This window comes from Salvelinus sp. IW2-2015, linkage group LG26, assembly GCF_002910315.2.
Source record: "Salvelinus sp. IW2-2015 linkage group LG26, ASM291031v2, whole genome shotgun sequence".
In the NCBI taxonomy this organism is placed as follows: domain Eukaryota; kingdom Metazoa; phylum Chordata; class Actinopteri; order Salmoniformes; family Salmonidae; genus Salvelinus; species Salvelinus sp. IW2-2015.
The window spans coordinates 9938009-9953479 of NC_036866.1; the positions used below are offsets into that span (position 1 = coordinate 9938009).

At 40.0% G+C, this 15471-nt stretch overlaps 2 protein-coding genes across 5 annotated transcripts in view; both read left to right on the top strand.

The window, feature by feature from the left end:
* The first annotated feature begins 1721 nt into the window (after positions 1 to 1721).
* On the top strand, positions 1722 to 8182 carry r3hdm4 (R3H domain containing 4). Of its 2 annotated transcripts, none has more exons than XM_023970867.2 (8): positions 1722 to 1896; positions 2847 to 3004; positions 3199 to 3320; positions 3466 to 3580; positions 3854 to 3930; positions 4108 to 4193; positions 4346 to 4401; positions 6059 to 8182. In XM_023970867.2, exons 1-8 carry the CDS (start codon positions 1856 to 1858, stop codon positions 6163 to 6165), a joined length of 762 nt encoding a protein of 253 aa, XP_023826635.1. In that variant the 5' UTR covers positions 1722 to 1855; the 3' UTR covers positions 6166 to 8182. The 2 variants fall into 2 exon arrangements, with proteins under 2 accessions (XP_023826635.1, XP_070291192.1); XM_070435091.1 differs by lacking the exon at positions 6059 to 8182 and adding an exon at positions 4507 to 5177.
* A 2009-nt stretch (positions 8183 to 10191) lies between these two features.
* arid3a (AT-rich interactive domain 3A) overlaps positions 10192 to 15471 on the top strand; it is an 83762-nt gene continuing 78482 nt past the window's right edge. For 2 of the 3 annotated variants that reach the window (XM_070435094.1, XM_070435093.1), the window contains exon 1: positions 10192 to 10426. The gene's annotated coding sequence lies outside the window, so the exon portion shown is untranslated. The remainder of the gene's footprint in view (positions 10427 to 15471) is intronic. The other variant, XM_023971385.2, reaches the window with a different exon arrangement.

Below are 15471 nucleotides of genomic sequence, written 5' to 3' on the forward strand. Positions count from 1 at the left end.
GATTCATCCATGTTCAAAGGCTGCCTTTGGTCATACTAAGGATGACAGGCAGTTTGGTTTTATTGCAGAGGGAGGCAGGGTTCTGCATACCATTCTCTGTTACTAGAGTGGTCCCTTTCTGGAGCCTCTTCTCTCTCAGGTTTCGCAGTGCGCCAGCCATGAGAAGATGATCAGGATTGTTCAGTCCCGATGTCTCATCCCTCTTTCTCTCTCTCCTTCCCACTCGCTCTGCAACTCTCTGAAGCAGGCCTTCTATACTGGACACTGAGATCTCAGGGAGGTGAACCTGGGCAGACCTCTGAATAGAGACAATATGAAGATTTAGATGTAACTGCTTCAATGGTGGATGTAATTGCTCATTCAGTATTTGATACACAATGGATTACTTTTTTATTTCCCTTAGATCATTTGTGGAATAAATTAAGGTACATTTATAGTGGATTTTGACAAGGTTTGATGCTCTGTTTACCAATTAAGTAATTGTGTAATACTTGAAAGGTGGTGAAAATGCAGCTGATCCTTACACATTGGGAGATAATGGTGCTGTCCATCAAAGTGCTGGTCTTCTGCAATAGGATCATGGGAAATGGTGCCTTATTCTCATTGGCTTTTGTCCCCTTGGAGGATTTGACCAAGGCATCTTGGTCTGATACACATATCTGTGGCAGAGATGTGTGTGACACTGGCATTCCCATGCACTCTGAATGTGCTAGTCGTGTTGTAGGGGATAGTTTACTTATGGGTGGTAGTAAAATAGGCTTCACTAGACGGCTTGCTTTAGCCCTGTCCAATTCTTGTCTAACGTGGGGTCTCCTTTCTTGGTCTCTCGGACGCTGCTCACCAGACTTTGATGTGTTGAAGGTCCTTGTATCTGTGCTGGTCCCAGGTTCCTCTTCATCCAGCGAATCACTGCTTTCCTCTACAGGCTCTTTGGCTGAAGCCAGGACAGGCCATAGATTGACACAGATTTTCACCACTCTATTGTCTAATCTCTCATACGTATTGGAGACAGAACTTCGTATGTTTGTGGTTACTTCACAAGCCTTAATTAACTTTAAGGCAGTCTTCCTGGGTAGTACACATTTCACTGCTCCCACAACCATTGGAAGAGGGTCAGGTGTTACCCGTTTATCACCTATTTCTGGTCTTGTTGCCCTTGGTTTGTTCCTCCGGCCCATTCCTATGTCTACTTGTCTACAATTTGGCCTTAAATAAAAGTTCACACTGTAAACATGATGCTCTAATATTATGTAAGCAAAAGCTGCTTTTCTAAAACATTTGATACTAGTATAAGTATTCATTTACAAAGGAAAACACCAGGACATACCTGAGTAAGATATCCAAAAGATAAAAGTAGCCTTTTCCCAATTCTATCCCCAAACAAGGAACAACAAGAACAGTAGGCTACTGACTGTCTAGCCGGATGGGACTGTCTGGGACTCTGACTTGTAAATTGTCTCTCTTGCCTCTGGAAGGGCACAGTTAAACATTGCTGTTATGGAAACGTCTACAACCTGAACTTTACGAGACATGTTCAGATGTCATTGAAATAGAGCCTGCATGTATTTTTCGCGTGGCTAGCTACTAATAAAAAAAGAAACGTTAAGGCGAAAAATAGTTATTTTGTAGCAAACGTCAAAACTTGGTTTGATGTGGACGATCAAGATTCTAATGACCTAGAGCTCGTGCCTCGTTTTCGGTTTTGTGAAGGGCGGGGATAAGCTTTGCTGTTGTCTGTGTACCTTTYCTGACAGCGCCAAGCTAGCAAGTGGCTAACTGAACGCCTACGCTAGTTCTGTGTGTATCGTAGCTACTGTTTTTGTTCTCACCCCTCGTTTGTTGTTCTTTGCGTAAGATGGTTGTTTTGACAAATAATAATGAGGAACAGGATATTATGTGAGTGAAAAAGTCTAACTAAAGTGGGAACTTGAGAGCTAACGTTAGCTAGCAGTAATCGACAAGCACATTTTAGTCATTGTTTTCAAACATTGAATATTTGATAGCTAACTTAGTCTGTATCGTAGATTTTGCCCGTTTAGATACCAGGCACATTTGTGTAAATGAATGCTATATTAATATGCTTGGGCTTAACGCTACACTATGGGTAGCTAATGTTAGCAAGCTAAGCTTGCAAGCTGGTGGTGGTACACGTCGAAAATATGTGTGTAGGTTTGCCGGTTTCCGTTGATGAAGGTGAACTAAGTTTATTACAACTGGCTTGTGTAGATGTTACATTTACGCCATTTCAAGTGGCTGACCCTAGTTAGTAAGATGTAAAACTGGTTAACAGGATGTTTTTTTTGCTTGTGTCGTTTGTTAACACCTCTGCTGCTCTCGTTCTACTCATGCAAAAATATTTGTAGCCAATCGTTATATTCTCTGACGAGACCTCTTCTACACACACCTAACTATAGCTGTTACTAATGTAACCAATAATGTACTTCTTCATGACAGATCATCAATGTTACTAACATTTGCATGAGCAATTTGTTGGTTTGTGCACTTCTGTCAGTATGATGCAATGACTATGATAGGACGTTAACTACAATGTTGCCGTCTGGTCTAAAAGTGGTAACAGTGAAAATCGACCATTCAGAGCTCGAGAATCTTAATGGGGCGTGGCTTTGAAATCTAAACCCACTGACCCACTTTTTAAGGTGGGGTGTCATGTAACCTACATCTAGCCTACTATTCTGTGGTCAGTATAGCGGTAGCGAGATTATTCTATTAGTAAGGCCATTCAATATTAGCTACTAGCCACACATGAACAAATACATATTTTGTGAAGAGGTCACCTTCTGAACACATAAGTCAACACACTAATTCTTGCTCTCTATTTCTCTCAGCCTGATAGAGGAGCGCAAATGCACCTCTCTGCCCAACTCCCCAGCCAAACGTGTGTCTCCAACCAAGAAGAAACAGTTCTTCATCAACCAGGCCATACGCAACTCTGACCTCACACCAAGAGCCAAAGGAAAAAAGAGCCAAAGGCGGCAGGAGAACAGTAAGTTCTCATGTCTGTCAGTGGGAATATTTCACTCCGCTGTAGATGGAAGACACCTGTTCAGCACATATTCTTACTAGCTTGATAGCAGCTGGTCTGAACGTGTTCAATAGTCATAGCCATTAGCCAAACAGTATTTTATCAACATGATTTAACGATGCTGCCTATTCGTTTTTTATCTCCGCCCAAAAAAGGTCGCTACCTTGCAAATCTACTTGAAAAAGATGAGTGCTCCAAAGACGAGGCAGAGGTATGCAGTGACCCTGCCCTCCCTTCTATCTTTACTGAGGCCTGCACCAATGGCAACTACGTGGAGGTAGGATTCTACTGGTCCCAACAATTTATCTTCAATCAGGCCTCGCTTGTTGCAAGTGAGACTCGCTGAACGTTTTACCACCACTACCCCTAACTAAATGTTTTCCCCTAAACTGTAGCTCATTGTCCCCTTGTTTGTCTCCCAGCAATGGAATGACTTCATGAATCGCTCTGGAGAGGAGCAGGAGAAGCTTCTGGCACTTCTGGAAGAGGAGGCCAAGAGGAGCAACTCCAACAAGCTCCCCAAGGACCAGAGAGAGGGTGAGAGCCCAGGATAAATGCCTGCCACACACCCAACATGCGCTGCCCTATATACAAAGCTTGTAGCGTTATGCTGTTGAATGTTCATTACCAAGCGTATGTTTCGGTTGATGTGTTTTATTACTACAGGTCAGTGAACAACGATGTTTGCCAGGAAATAAAATGTGTAAATGATGAAAATGAGTGCATCATTGGTTTAAACATGCTCATTGTCAGGATTTGGGGATATTTGATATGAACTGATCACATTTTTCTACTCTGCCGTGAATCCAGCCTTCACTGCTCAAGACTACTTCCAGAGGATTGATCGAAGGCTGCGTGCTACGCTGAAACGCAAACAAATTCCCATTGTAAGCATCAACATTCATCATTATGAGATTTTGACAAATGCTTGTCAACCATATCATGGTTTAACCTAAAGTAAAGACACTGTTATCCGTGCTAGTGACACCTGTCCTCATCAACACTTAATTACACACTTTAACTTCTCTCTGTCTCATTGCCATTCTCCCCTCTGATTGGTTTAGGGGACACTTGAGGTACTTGAAGAGAACCTTCTCAGTTTCTTTGGTGCTCAACCTCACTCTGTTTACACCACCAACCTTGGAAGCAGGTACTTTTTTCCCTCTGAAAATGTTCCCCAAACATAATTATCAGAAGTGTTCTTTACACATTTGAGAAGCTCTTCTGGGCTAATATTTGGACTTGTATAGATACCAATTATGAATTAATTGGATGTTACTGATTTTGTGTTTTGTTTACTAGCTTTGAGAGGCTACTGCTTCATGCCGTCTGCCAGTACATGGACCTTGTTTCAGCAAGTGAGTAGTAGAATGACCATGAGATATGTTTAATTTTTAAAAACTTTTTTTTKGTGTACTTTTACCCCTTTTTTTCTCCCTAATTTCATGATATTCAATTGGAAGTTACAGTCTTGTCCCATCACTGCAACTCCCCTACGGACTCGGGAGAGGCGAAGGTTGAGAGCCGTGTGTCCTCTGAAACACGTACCCTGTCAAGCCGCACTGCTTCTTGACACACTGCTCTCTTAACCCGGAAGCCATCTGCGCCAATGTGTGAAACATGTACAGCTGGCGACCAAAGTCAGCTTGCAGGTGCCCGGCCCGCCACAGGGAGTCGCTAGAGCGTGATCGGACAAGGAAATCCTGGCGGACCAAACCCTCCCCTAACCCTGACGATGCTCGGCCAATTGTGCGCCGCCTCATGGTACTCCCGGTCACGGCCGGCTGCAACACAGCCTGGTATAAAACCCGGTTTATAGTGATGCCTCAAGCACTGCGATGCAGTGCCTTGGACCGCTGTGCCACTCAGGAGGCCGCAATATGTGATTTCTATAGTTATTTATGACTTTTAAAGTGACACTGGCACCTAACCTACTCTTGTGGAAAATAGCATATTTCTCCAATATTTTGAGTGCGAATATTTWAAAAAAATATGCACATTTTCCCACCAGAGGTTTGTTACCATCAAACTGACTTGTTGCAGTTTAAAGGCTGTGTGTGTTGACGTAGTGCACATTAAAAAAATMTTTTGCACTAAAGTTCTCATGTGCCGAATAAAGAAAACATAAGCTCAATTTCCATTGCATTTTCCACTCTATCGATGGTTTTGGTACACACACTGTTGCGATAAATGTCAAACTTGCCCACTCTCGTTTTTTGCGCATGCTCTTTAGACAATAGTTCGCTGATATAATGGGCATGTTACGTTATATGATGAGATGGTTAAGAGCAAGATCATTTTTATTTCTTAATTGGCAGCTAAGCACCGATCATAATGTCACTAGTATACAAATAAAACTCCTAAATATTTATTGGAAAGAAGCAACAAGCTCATCACGTGCACTTTCACCACCTTGTGAAGTTCATTTCAATCTATTTCATCTGTAGCCTAATGTGCATGCTTTGTCAAGTTGTAGTTGGAAGACCACACAACAAAGCATAGCGTGACTGCAAATWTACCTCGACATGATGGTTATTCTATCAACAATTACCCAAGAAATTGTTTCCACCGAAATTTGTAGCATAATTCATTTTACAGACACAAAAGATCCCACCATATTGAACAAACAAATTGTCGACATTTATGAAATTGTACCAACAGCTAATTTAAAAAAAATGTACTTTATGACTTTACTCGTATAAAAACTGTGGATGGAAATGTGGTTAGTAACATGAAAATAGAGCCCCACAGTGGAGGTGTCATAATACCCATAAAACCTTGTCCTAGAGAGATTTACACGGTTATCAAAACGTCATGCCAGGGTAAGCCTACACAATACACAGCCCTTATTATAAGTGTTTCTAAAATCGCCAACAGGAAAAATGTATGGTGTAAAAACGATAGGAACTATTTCCCTGTTTGACCGCTAGGTTTTATGGGTATTATGACTCATACTGTGTTACTCTATAATGAGGTATGTATTGAGAAACGTTTTATGTTGTCTTTGTGCTGCAGGCTCAGACTGCAACGGTGCTCGTCAGACTGATGTCATGAACAAACAGGAGGGCTTGTTCCAGCCTCCCAGCCCCATGCTCTCTGCCTACCTGGAGCACATGAGCTGAGAGATGGTCACACCGCTGGACAGATGGGCCTGGTTCCATTTCACTCCCTAGCCCCATAAGTGCAGACTTGAAAGGTACAGATAGGCATAAGTTAGTGTGTATATAGGAGTACTCAAATACGATTCTGGAAGTCCAGAGTACTGCTGGTTTGATGTCACTGATTAGCCAGAGATTCCACTCAACTGGTGTCAAAAATCTGAATCTGTCCATGATTTGTTAGAATGAAAATCAGCAGTGTTGCTAACATGGATGTCCACATTTAAGTAAGTTGTGTTGACTACCTAGTCCACTCAAGTGCTTTGTGGATGTCATATTGCTCTTAACTATCCAATCCAATCTTCATCTATCTGTGAACGTAAAATTGATGGCCACCAGGGTAAGGGGGCAGAGATCAGAATAAAACTGGGCCAGAGAGGGAGTATGCAGTTCACCTACTGTATTTGTACTGATTATTTAATTAGCCACTTTGAATTGGGGAAAAAAACAGCTTTAGTGGTAGGACCAGGCTTAAAACCCTTGGACCTTTTCATGCAACTTGAGAGTGCAGAAATAGCGTGATCGGGAACTATTCTATAGCACAGAACTCATCACTATGATCATTTATCAATGTATACGGCTTTGGAGGTATATCTATGGTTTTTGTTACCTGTACTGGTAAAAAAAAAAATACTTGCAAACTCTCTTGGCACAATATTCACATTCTTGCAAAAATATAAGTCTATCCAAAAAGATATCGGGCACTTTCCGATTTGACTTTGCATGATTGTGTTTTATTTGGGGGAGAAAACTTTTCAATTGTTTTGTCAAAGATGTATACCATTTGGCAGCTTTTTATACTTGCATGCATAGACCTTGTGTTCTACTGTACTGAATGCAGGTACATTGTTATTCTCCCATTCTTTACATTATTTAGAAAATTATGTAAGTTTACCATCTGACAATGAAACAGGTCAACTTCAAAAAATGTATATACAGCTTCTTCATAGACTTTTTCAACAGCTATTTGGTTTGGAATGTCTAATCAAAAGTACTGTACCGATAATGTGCAGTACTAATGAGTTAATATAACACAACCTTCTTACTGGACAGCAAACCTGCTCTGTGCTTTGCCTCTCAGGCACTCTTTTCTATCATAAACCACCCCTGGACTAGCACTTTTGCCTTACGAATGCATTCCTGGAACTTTCAATAAATTCCCTGCTTTTCCAGAAATCCTGGCTGAATGGATTCGGATTTCCTGCTTATTCCCTCCTGATTCCGGGAATCCTCCAACTGGGATTTTGGGAAAAACAGAGAATTTATTGAAAGTTCCAGGAATTCTGGCAACCCTATTTCTGTGTATTTGTGTATGTATTTATACATTTATACTAATGGCTTTTTGAAAGCATCCATCCAGGTTATTTAAAATATCCATAACTTTATTTGTACTATCAAAAATGGTATGAAGAAACTTGACCTGCCGGTGCATCTGTGTCGATAACCAAAATTTGTTGTGCCCGTACATTTAGTTTCTCAGGCTTTCAACCACTCACTATGAATGTCTTTTGTGATTTCACAAGTAATGTATGCATACGAGAAGCTTAACTTCTTTTGAATATTACAACCAACAACCCTCTACTGTATGTAGTGGTGCAATTTTTTTTGTCAACTTTGTCGCTTGTTTATTACTAGTAGTGCTGTAAATATTAAGCCCCAACATTAATTAATTGAACTCATGTTCAATGTGTGCCAACAACACAGGATAGGAAAAGTTCTGTTTCTGCGTAGTATTCTCTTAACTTAAAGCTTTTTACAGTGATATGAATGGATGTTTCCTTCAATGATTGTTTGATGCAAGAGTGTATATCTTAAGTAATGTCAGTACATAATTATATCAGTCAACAAATGATAATATAGTAGTTTAGTTTGTAAACGTTTCTCCTATTGTCTAGGTAGTTGGTTGTGTAATCCTTACTGAAAGTGCCGAAAACCATGTCTGAATAGACACATTTTAATAAATGTTAACTCAAGTGTTCAATGACTCTTAAATGACTTGATTATTTAATCATCGATTCAGACAGTATTTCATGAACATCTTAAAATGTATATCCCTTAATTTTGCATTTGGAACGTTAAATGGACAAATGGTAGCAGTATGATGACGCAGTGTGACTCCCTGACAATTTTTACATTTAATGTTACTGCTTGATGGACACTTCATATGTAATAAAAAAAAGTTATTGCACGGGATCTTTAAAGAATGTATTGCATAACAGGAAATGTGGAATGTAATTGAGCTTCAAATGTGAGGAAATGTCCACATAATATGCCACAAGAATGCAATACCTCTGACAAAACATTTCTCTGAGTTGGGTACCACAATGTGAAAGACTAAACTTTTTTTACCAATTACAAACCTGAACTCAACTAAAACTGAGCAATTAGTCAATAGATCTTGGATCAAAATAMAATGATCTGCTGCAACATCCAAACGTGAAAGTGGGCTTTTACAGTATATCTTTACATTGTGTCAAGTTTATAAATAATGACAAAAGCACAAACTCAGGGTGTATGTTTGACTAAATGTTCACTTAAACATAGTATGTTTTAGCCAGGAGCCTAGGTGCACAGTCACACCTGTGACAGTTGGGCAATTACTTGCAGTAATTACTCCTGTTTTGAAGTGTGAAATAAACATTTATAATATTTTATGATGGTGATCATTGCAATAGCTAACTAAATTGTTTGCAAGATACAGTAGAGTATTCTATTTTGAGAGCCGGCATGATTCATGCATCTATCCACTAGATGGCAGCCTAATCTTAGTAATGCGTCTGTTAATATTTTATAAGGAACTAGTAAACTACAATAAATGATTTGTGTTTTATTTATTTATTAAATGCAGCCAAATATGTAATAGGTAAAGTGTTGATACTGTTTAGAATTAAATTAGACATAAATTAGATTCTGTTTATTAATTGGTGTTTATAATAACATATAGCTGCATTGTTGCTGACCTTTGCTGTGTGATTAAAATGCGTAGGCTACCCCTTGATACAAGTAACTGATGCAGAAACGCAAGGTTTTGGCTTATAACTGTTACGCATTAATGATGGTACTAATAATTATGAATTATGTCATAATAATTACATAATTTTATTTCCCAATGAAATTCCACCATAACATTTATTACATGGGAATTTTGATGAGGGGAAAAAGCAAAGGAGTTTGCGAAATTTATAAGCGATAATTAGGACGCGTGGTCTCATCATCTTCATTCAGTTTGTTTATTTTGTGTCCTACGAGCATASAGTAGTCAGTAGGGCAGAGTAGGCAACTAGATTCAGCCGCAGGCCAATTTTAGTCAGAGCTGATGGTCGAGGGCTAGAACAAAATTATAATAATTTGAACATTGCAAGTTGACCACAACTAAGCCCAGAAAGAAATTGTATTTGAAAATTGAGACACGATCACATCTCTTTTTTTATTCGTGGGAATACTTGGCAACACATTTCCTAAATTAAACATAATTTTTAGCTGAATTCCTGGTGATTTTAGTATTTTTTATATATATATATTTTACAACAAAAAATCTACAAAACAAAATAAATTGCTTGTGGGGCCAGTTTGGGCCGCCAGTTGCAGACCCCAGCAGCAGAATATTGGCACCACCCACCTGCTGTAGGGTGAAAAGAGATCGCTCACTACCTAAGGGAACGTCGCCAAAAGCTCAAATGGGGTAGGTAGTCTTTCATTATAATGTCAAGGGACAATCTGCCAAGTTTCATACGTCGAGATGTGCTTAGGGAGGAAATAGTTTCCCTCTTCCTCGAGGTATAGAACACACACGTTTCAACATCTCATACATATTTCACCAACATGAAGCTTAGAAGCTATTATAATACAATGCCATTATTTTCCCCCACATTGACTGCACATATATTTACATTTGCCGACATTCCCTTTGCATGTATAGGTTGGCCCCCAATGATTCAGAGGTAATTTGCATCTGATTGCTGTTTGTCAACCAATGATTTGACTCTACGACCGTGAGCACGCCTTAAATTAGTCAAGATACAATGTAACCTGTGAATCAAGCCATACATTGAAATCGGATTAGATGTGTGTAACGGAATAGAAATACCACAATCAATTGATATCAGTTTACTACTATATATGAAATATACAATCGTTAACCACCAGAACGCCTTAGATTCAGGAGGAAATCAGGAATATTTCTTCCGGTTCCCAAGAATGCAAAAATAAAACGGAAGCTGATTTGGTAAGTATTTTTTTTCTCTTATTGCGACTCGCACGCTCGGTCTGGAATTCATTATACAAGCAGGAGTTTTATCCTGCCTAATAATGTTGTATATGTTCCTGGGATAATTAAGATACGATATCATGTCTGATTCAACTTGACTAATCGGATACAGCCCAATGTGTACATGCCCCTTTTGATATTTAAGAATATGTTTATTTATATATCGCTTTTCATTACATGTTGAATCTCAAAGTCGCTTTAAAAACAAAACAAGCAGAAAACAATTTAACAAAACAAAAGTAGGAGGATCTGGCAGTTCTTGGTCGATGGTCTTCCACAGTTTTAGATGATGGGCAGTGCGTAAAGGTAGAATCTTGAGCGGATGGAGCATTGATAGTACAGTACGCAGGGAGTTAGAGACATCTGACAGACAGGCCACGGAGTTCTCCATCCGGCACCTCGTTTTCGATGTTCACAGCTCCTCCTCTGTAGGTAGGCTGGATCGTCCACCTGGGTGATGCTTTGGCGGCTGTAAAAGCGCCAGTAAGAACACCACTCCCAGTAGCAGTCCTAAAAAGCCCACTACCAGGGGAGCCTCTGCAACACCTCACACCGCATATGTGGCGATGTTCCAAGTAATGAAATTATCGTTTAGAATTTGGGTTGATTTTGCATTTGCAAATAGTAAAGTACATCACTCATATACTTTGTAATATATAAAAAGCTATTATATGTTGTATCGTAGCTTAGTGTGCTATGTTAGGCTACCTGTTGCTCACATTGGCTGTAGGAATTGGGAAGTTGCCAAAAGATTCTGGAAACGGTATTTACATTTCCTAAAGTCAAATTAAATAGAACTGTCAAGCGTTCAATTGACCTGCTTTTTGTGTTGATGTTTTCCACCACATTTAAGACAATATAGCCTGTTTGTTTAGTGAGTCATTTAAGTAGGCTACAAAGTAGCCACAACTCGACTGATAAATACATAATTTTAGTTGCTCATTTCTTGAAACGCATATGATGATCATTCTATATGTGGGCATATATTCGTTTCATGAAGTCATCAAGTTATCAAGTTATAAACATAAAAAACGATATACCTATTATATTTATCATGTGAATTACATTAGATGGATTGAATAGAATTAATTGGTCCTTTTCAGAATAGTCTTTGAATTGACTTTTTGTATATATATAAAAGTTGCAAGGGGATAGGAGGAGCGTCACGTAAAAGGCTTTGCATGGTCAATTTGATATCTGCAGTTGCCATACAGCGTTTACTGCGATAGTGGCTCTGCAGAAGTCAGGGCATTTATACTTCTTGGGCTTTGCTGAACAGAGGTGTTGTGTATAAGTTTTCAAGAAGGGGAGTTTGTGTTTATACTGGACCTCCCGCCCCCAACCTGTYGTCAACCAATCATGTCAATGCGGAGCTATATGGAGCCCATTTTACAACATTTGGGCGGCACACGTCGATGCGGTACGTAGCTGATTTGAATAACTGGTTATTAATATGTCTTAATTTCATATTAACCAGACAAATATCAACCCAAAACATGCTTTTCTCTCCCTATCATACCCAGCCTCCAAGGCAGTATCTCTACTTGAAAGTTTTGGACAGCATGGAAAATTATTTTATATTTTAGTGCAATTTTATGACACATTTCATGCAACTACTTATTTTGCCATGGGGCAGAGAGAGAGAAAAAAGTTTTACAGCTTATTTCCTGCAATTCTACCCATTTTRCMATGTTAATGATATCTGCCTGGGGCCATAAGAGACTGATGAAACCATAGTGGATCACTTTGTGCCTGTCCATATTGCAGTGGAGGCTCCTCAGAGGAACAAGGGCAGGACCATCCTCCTCAGTGAATTTAATTTAAAATATACATTTTTAAACATTTAGAAAGTTCTCCTTTTTAGATAAAACTATACTAAATATAATCACATCACCAAATAATTGATTAAAACACTGTTTTGCAATGAAGGTCTACCGTAGCCTCAACCACACTCTGTAGGGTAGCACCATGGTGTAGCCGGAGGACAGCTAGCTTCCGTCCTCCTCTGGGTACATTGACGTCAGTCCAAAACCTAGGAGGCTCATGCCTTCCATAGACTTTCACAGTAATTATGACAACTTCCGGAGGAAGTTGCAGCATGAACTGACATGTTGTCCACCCAATCAAAGGAGTAGAGAACGATCATGTGTACTGAATGCATAAGCTATAGTTAGCTAGCACTGCAGTGCATAAAATGTGGTGAGTAGTTGACTCAAAGAGAAAGACAATAGTTGAACAGTTTTGAACAAATTCATTTCTTCAAAAATGAAGAAGAAGCAATATAAACTGCTTACTGACTATACACTGTAAAGTTACTGCATGATTGTAGTGGGTTTACTAACACGTTAGTTCTGTTGACTATGATGTTACTTTAGCTAATATAGTGACAACAATGTAGGCTGTGTGTAGCGGTTATGATATTGTTCGGCTTGGAAAGGTTTTTTCGCCTGGTCACATTCAGATTCAGAGAATTTTAATGTGCTCAGAGAGGCAATTCATTTTGCAGCAGCTGATGTGTTGTGCATTGCAGTCCACAAACGAAGGGACAAGGTGAGAGGAGGAGAGCGCATAGAAGGAATACAACGTAGCTGCTATGAATGTGAACTGTTTTTACGCCTGATTAGAGGTGTAAGTCATTCTGCCGATTATGTTGAAAAACGTTTATGTTGGACTAATGATCACACCCTTGATCAGCTAGATGCAGGCAAGAGTGTGCAAGGCGGTATTGAATGTGTCACTCTCTGTCCATGTGTCACTGTCTGTCACCTACATTTCTGTCCATGTGTCACTGTCTGTCACCTACATTTCTCCTCTTGACCTGTGTGTACCTACATTGGAAAATTGAATTCGTAGACTAGGTTGTAGAAATCACATGATGGGAAAATTCTACTATCATGTAGTAGCCTAAACCTATTTATGTTACATTGAACTGGGTGAATAGAATGGCAGTCATTTAATATGCTGTAATAGAAATAAGGCCATGCTCATGAAAAACACAAAATCGTTCTCCCTCATCTTAAATGGCTCTGACCTCCACTGATTTATAGCCTACTGTAACTCAGCATCCCATACACATCCCTTTTCCAATGGAGGGCCATTTTCCTTATTTGCCTGCAATGAGGCCTCTTTAAGAAAAGGGGGATTTGCTCAGTGATTGGACCTCTGTGGATTATAAACGTATGGTAGGCGATCAAGTTCAGGTCTTAAAACCCCGATGTCTTTGCATAATGAATGCAGTCTAATGAATAACATGCCTTGTTAAGGCAGAGTTTACGTTACTGCTGGCCACTGTTGTTGTATACAGGAAATGATGTTTGGAATGTGCTCAGAGTCCAAGCTGGGCTCACCAAGGGAGCGCTTTTGTAGTGTAACTGAAATTGTGAGTATGAAACAAGCAGGTACTGATGGTTTTACATGTGCCATTTATTATAAACTCAGCAAAAAAAGAAACGTCCTCACTGTCAACTGCGTTTATTTTCAGCAAACTTAACATGTGTAAATATTTGTATGACCATAACAAGATTCAACAACTGAGACATAAACTGAACAAATTCCACATACATGTGACTAACAGAAATTTAATAATGTGTCCCTGAACGAAGAAGGGGTCAAAAGTAACAGTCAGTATCTGGTGTGCCACCAGCTGCATTAAGTACTGCAGTGCATCTCCTCCTCATGGACTGCACCAGATTTGCCAATTCTTGCTGTGAGATGTTACCCCACTTTTCCACCAAGGCACCTGCAAGTTCCCGGACATTTCTGGGGGAATGACCCTAGCCCTCACCCTCCGATCCAACAGGTCCAGATGTGCTCAATGCGATTGAGATCCGGGCTCTTCACTGGCCATGGCAGAACACTGACATTCCTGTCTTGCAGGAAATCACGCACAGAACGAGCAGTATGGCTGGTGGCATTGTCATGCTGTAGGGTCATGTCAGGATGAGCCTGCAGAAGGGTACCACATGAGGGAGGAGGATGTCTTCCCTGTAACGCACAGCGTTGAGATTGCCTGCAATGACCACAAGCTCAGTCCGATGATGCCGCCCCAGACCATGACGGACCTCCACCTCCAAAATCGATCCCGCTCCAGAGTACAGGCCTCTGTACGGACATTGCAATTTATTGCCCTGGCCACATCTGCAGTCCCCATGCCTCCTTTCAGCATGCCTAAGGCACATTCACGCAGATGGGGCAGGGACCCTGGGCATCTTTCTTTTGGCGTTTTTCAGAGTCCGTTGTAAGGACTCCATTTTCATACCCGTGACCTTAATTGCCTACCGTCTGTAAGCTTTAGTGTCTTAACGACCGTTCCACAGGTGCATGTTCATTAATTGTTTATGGTTCATTGAACAAGCATGGGAAACCGTGTTTAAACCTTTTACAATGAGGATCTGTGAAGTTATTTGGATTTTTACGAATTATCTTTGAAAGACAGGGTCCTGAAAAAGGGATGTTTCTTTTTTTCCTGAGTTTATGATTTGTACATAGTGTAGTTTAGAGATAATGGCTTTGTCTAGAAAGCCGAGAAGTCAGCTGATCTTTCCATTGTGGAAAATATTCCTAGCTCCTCCCTTTATTTCTGCACATTGTGTCTTGAATGCTCAATATACAGTTGAAGTCGGAAGTTTACATGCACCTTAGCCAAATACATTTAAACTCAGTTTTTCACAATTCCTTACATTTAATCCAATAAAAATTCCCAGTCTTAGGTAAGTTAGGATCACCACTTTATTTTAAGAATGTGAAATGTCAGAATAATAGTAGAGAAAATGTATTTATTTCAGCTTGTTTCACAATCCCAGTGGGTCAGAAGTTTACATACACTCAATTAGTATTTGGTAGCATTGCCTTTAAATTGTTTAACTTGGGTCAAACATTTTGGGTAGCCTTCCACAAGCTTCCCACAATAAGTTGGGTGAATTTTGGCCCATTCCTCCTGACAGAGTTGGTGTAACTGAGTCAGGTTTGCAGGCCTCCTTGCTCGCACACACTTTTTCAGTTTC

Coding starts and splice junctions, on each gene's coding strand:
- r3hdm4 (XM_070435091.1), top strand. CDS start 1,856: ATGGTTGTTTTGACAAATAATAATGAGGAACAGGATATTAT. Junction 3,931..4,107: donor AACGCAAACAAATTCCCATT/GTAAGCATCAAC, acceptor TGATTGGTTTAG/GGGACACTTGAGGTACTTGA. Junction 4,194..4,345: donor ACCACCAACCTTGGAAGCAG/GTACTTTTTTCC, acceptor TTTGTTTACTAG/CTTTGAGAGGCTACTGCTTC.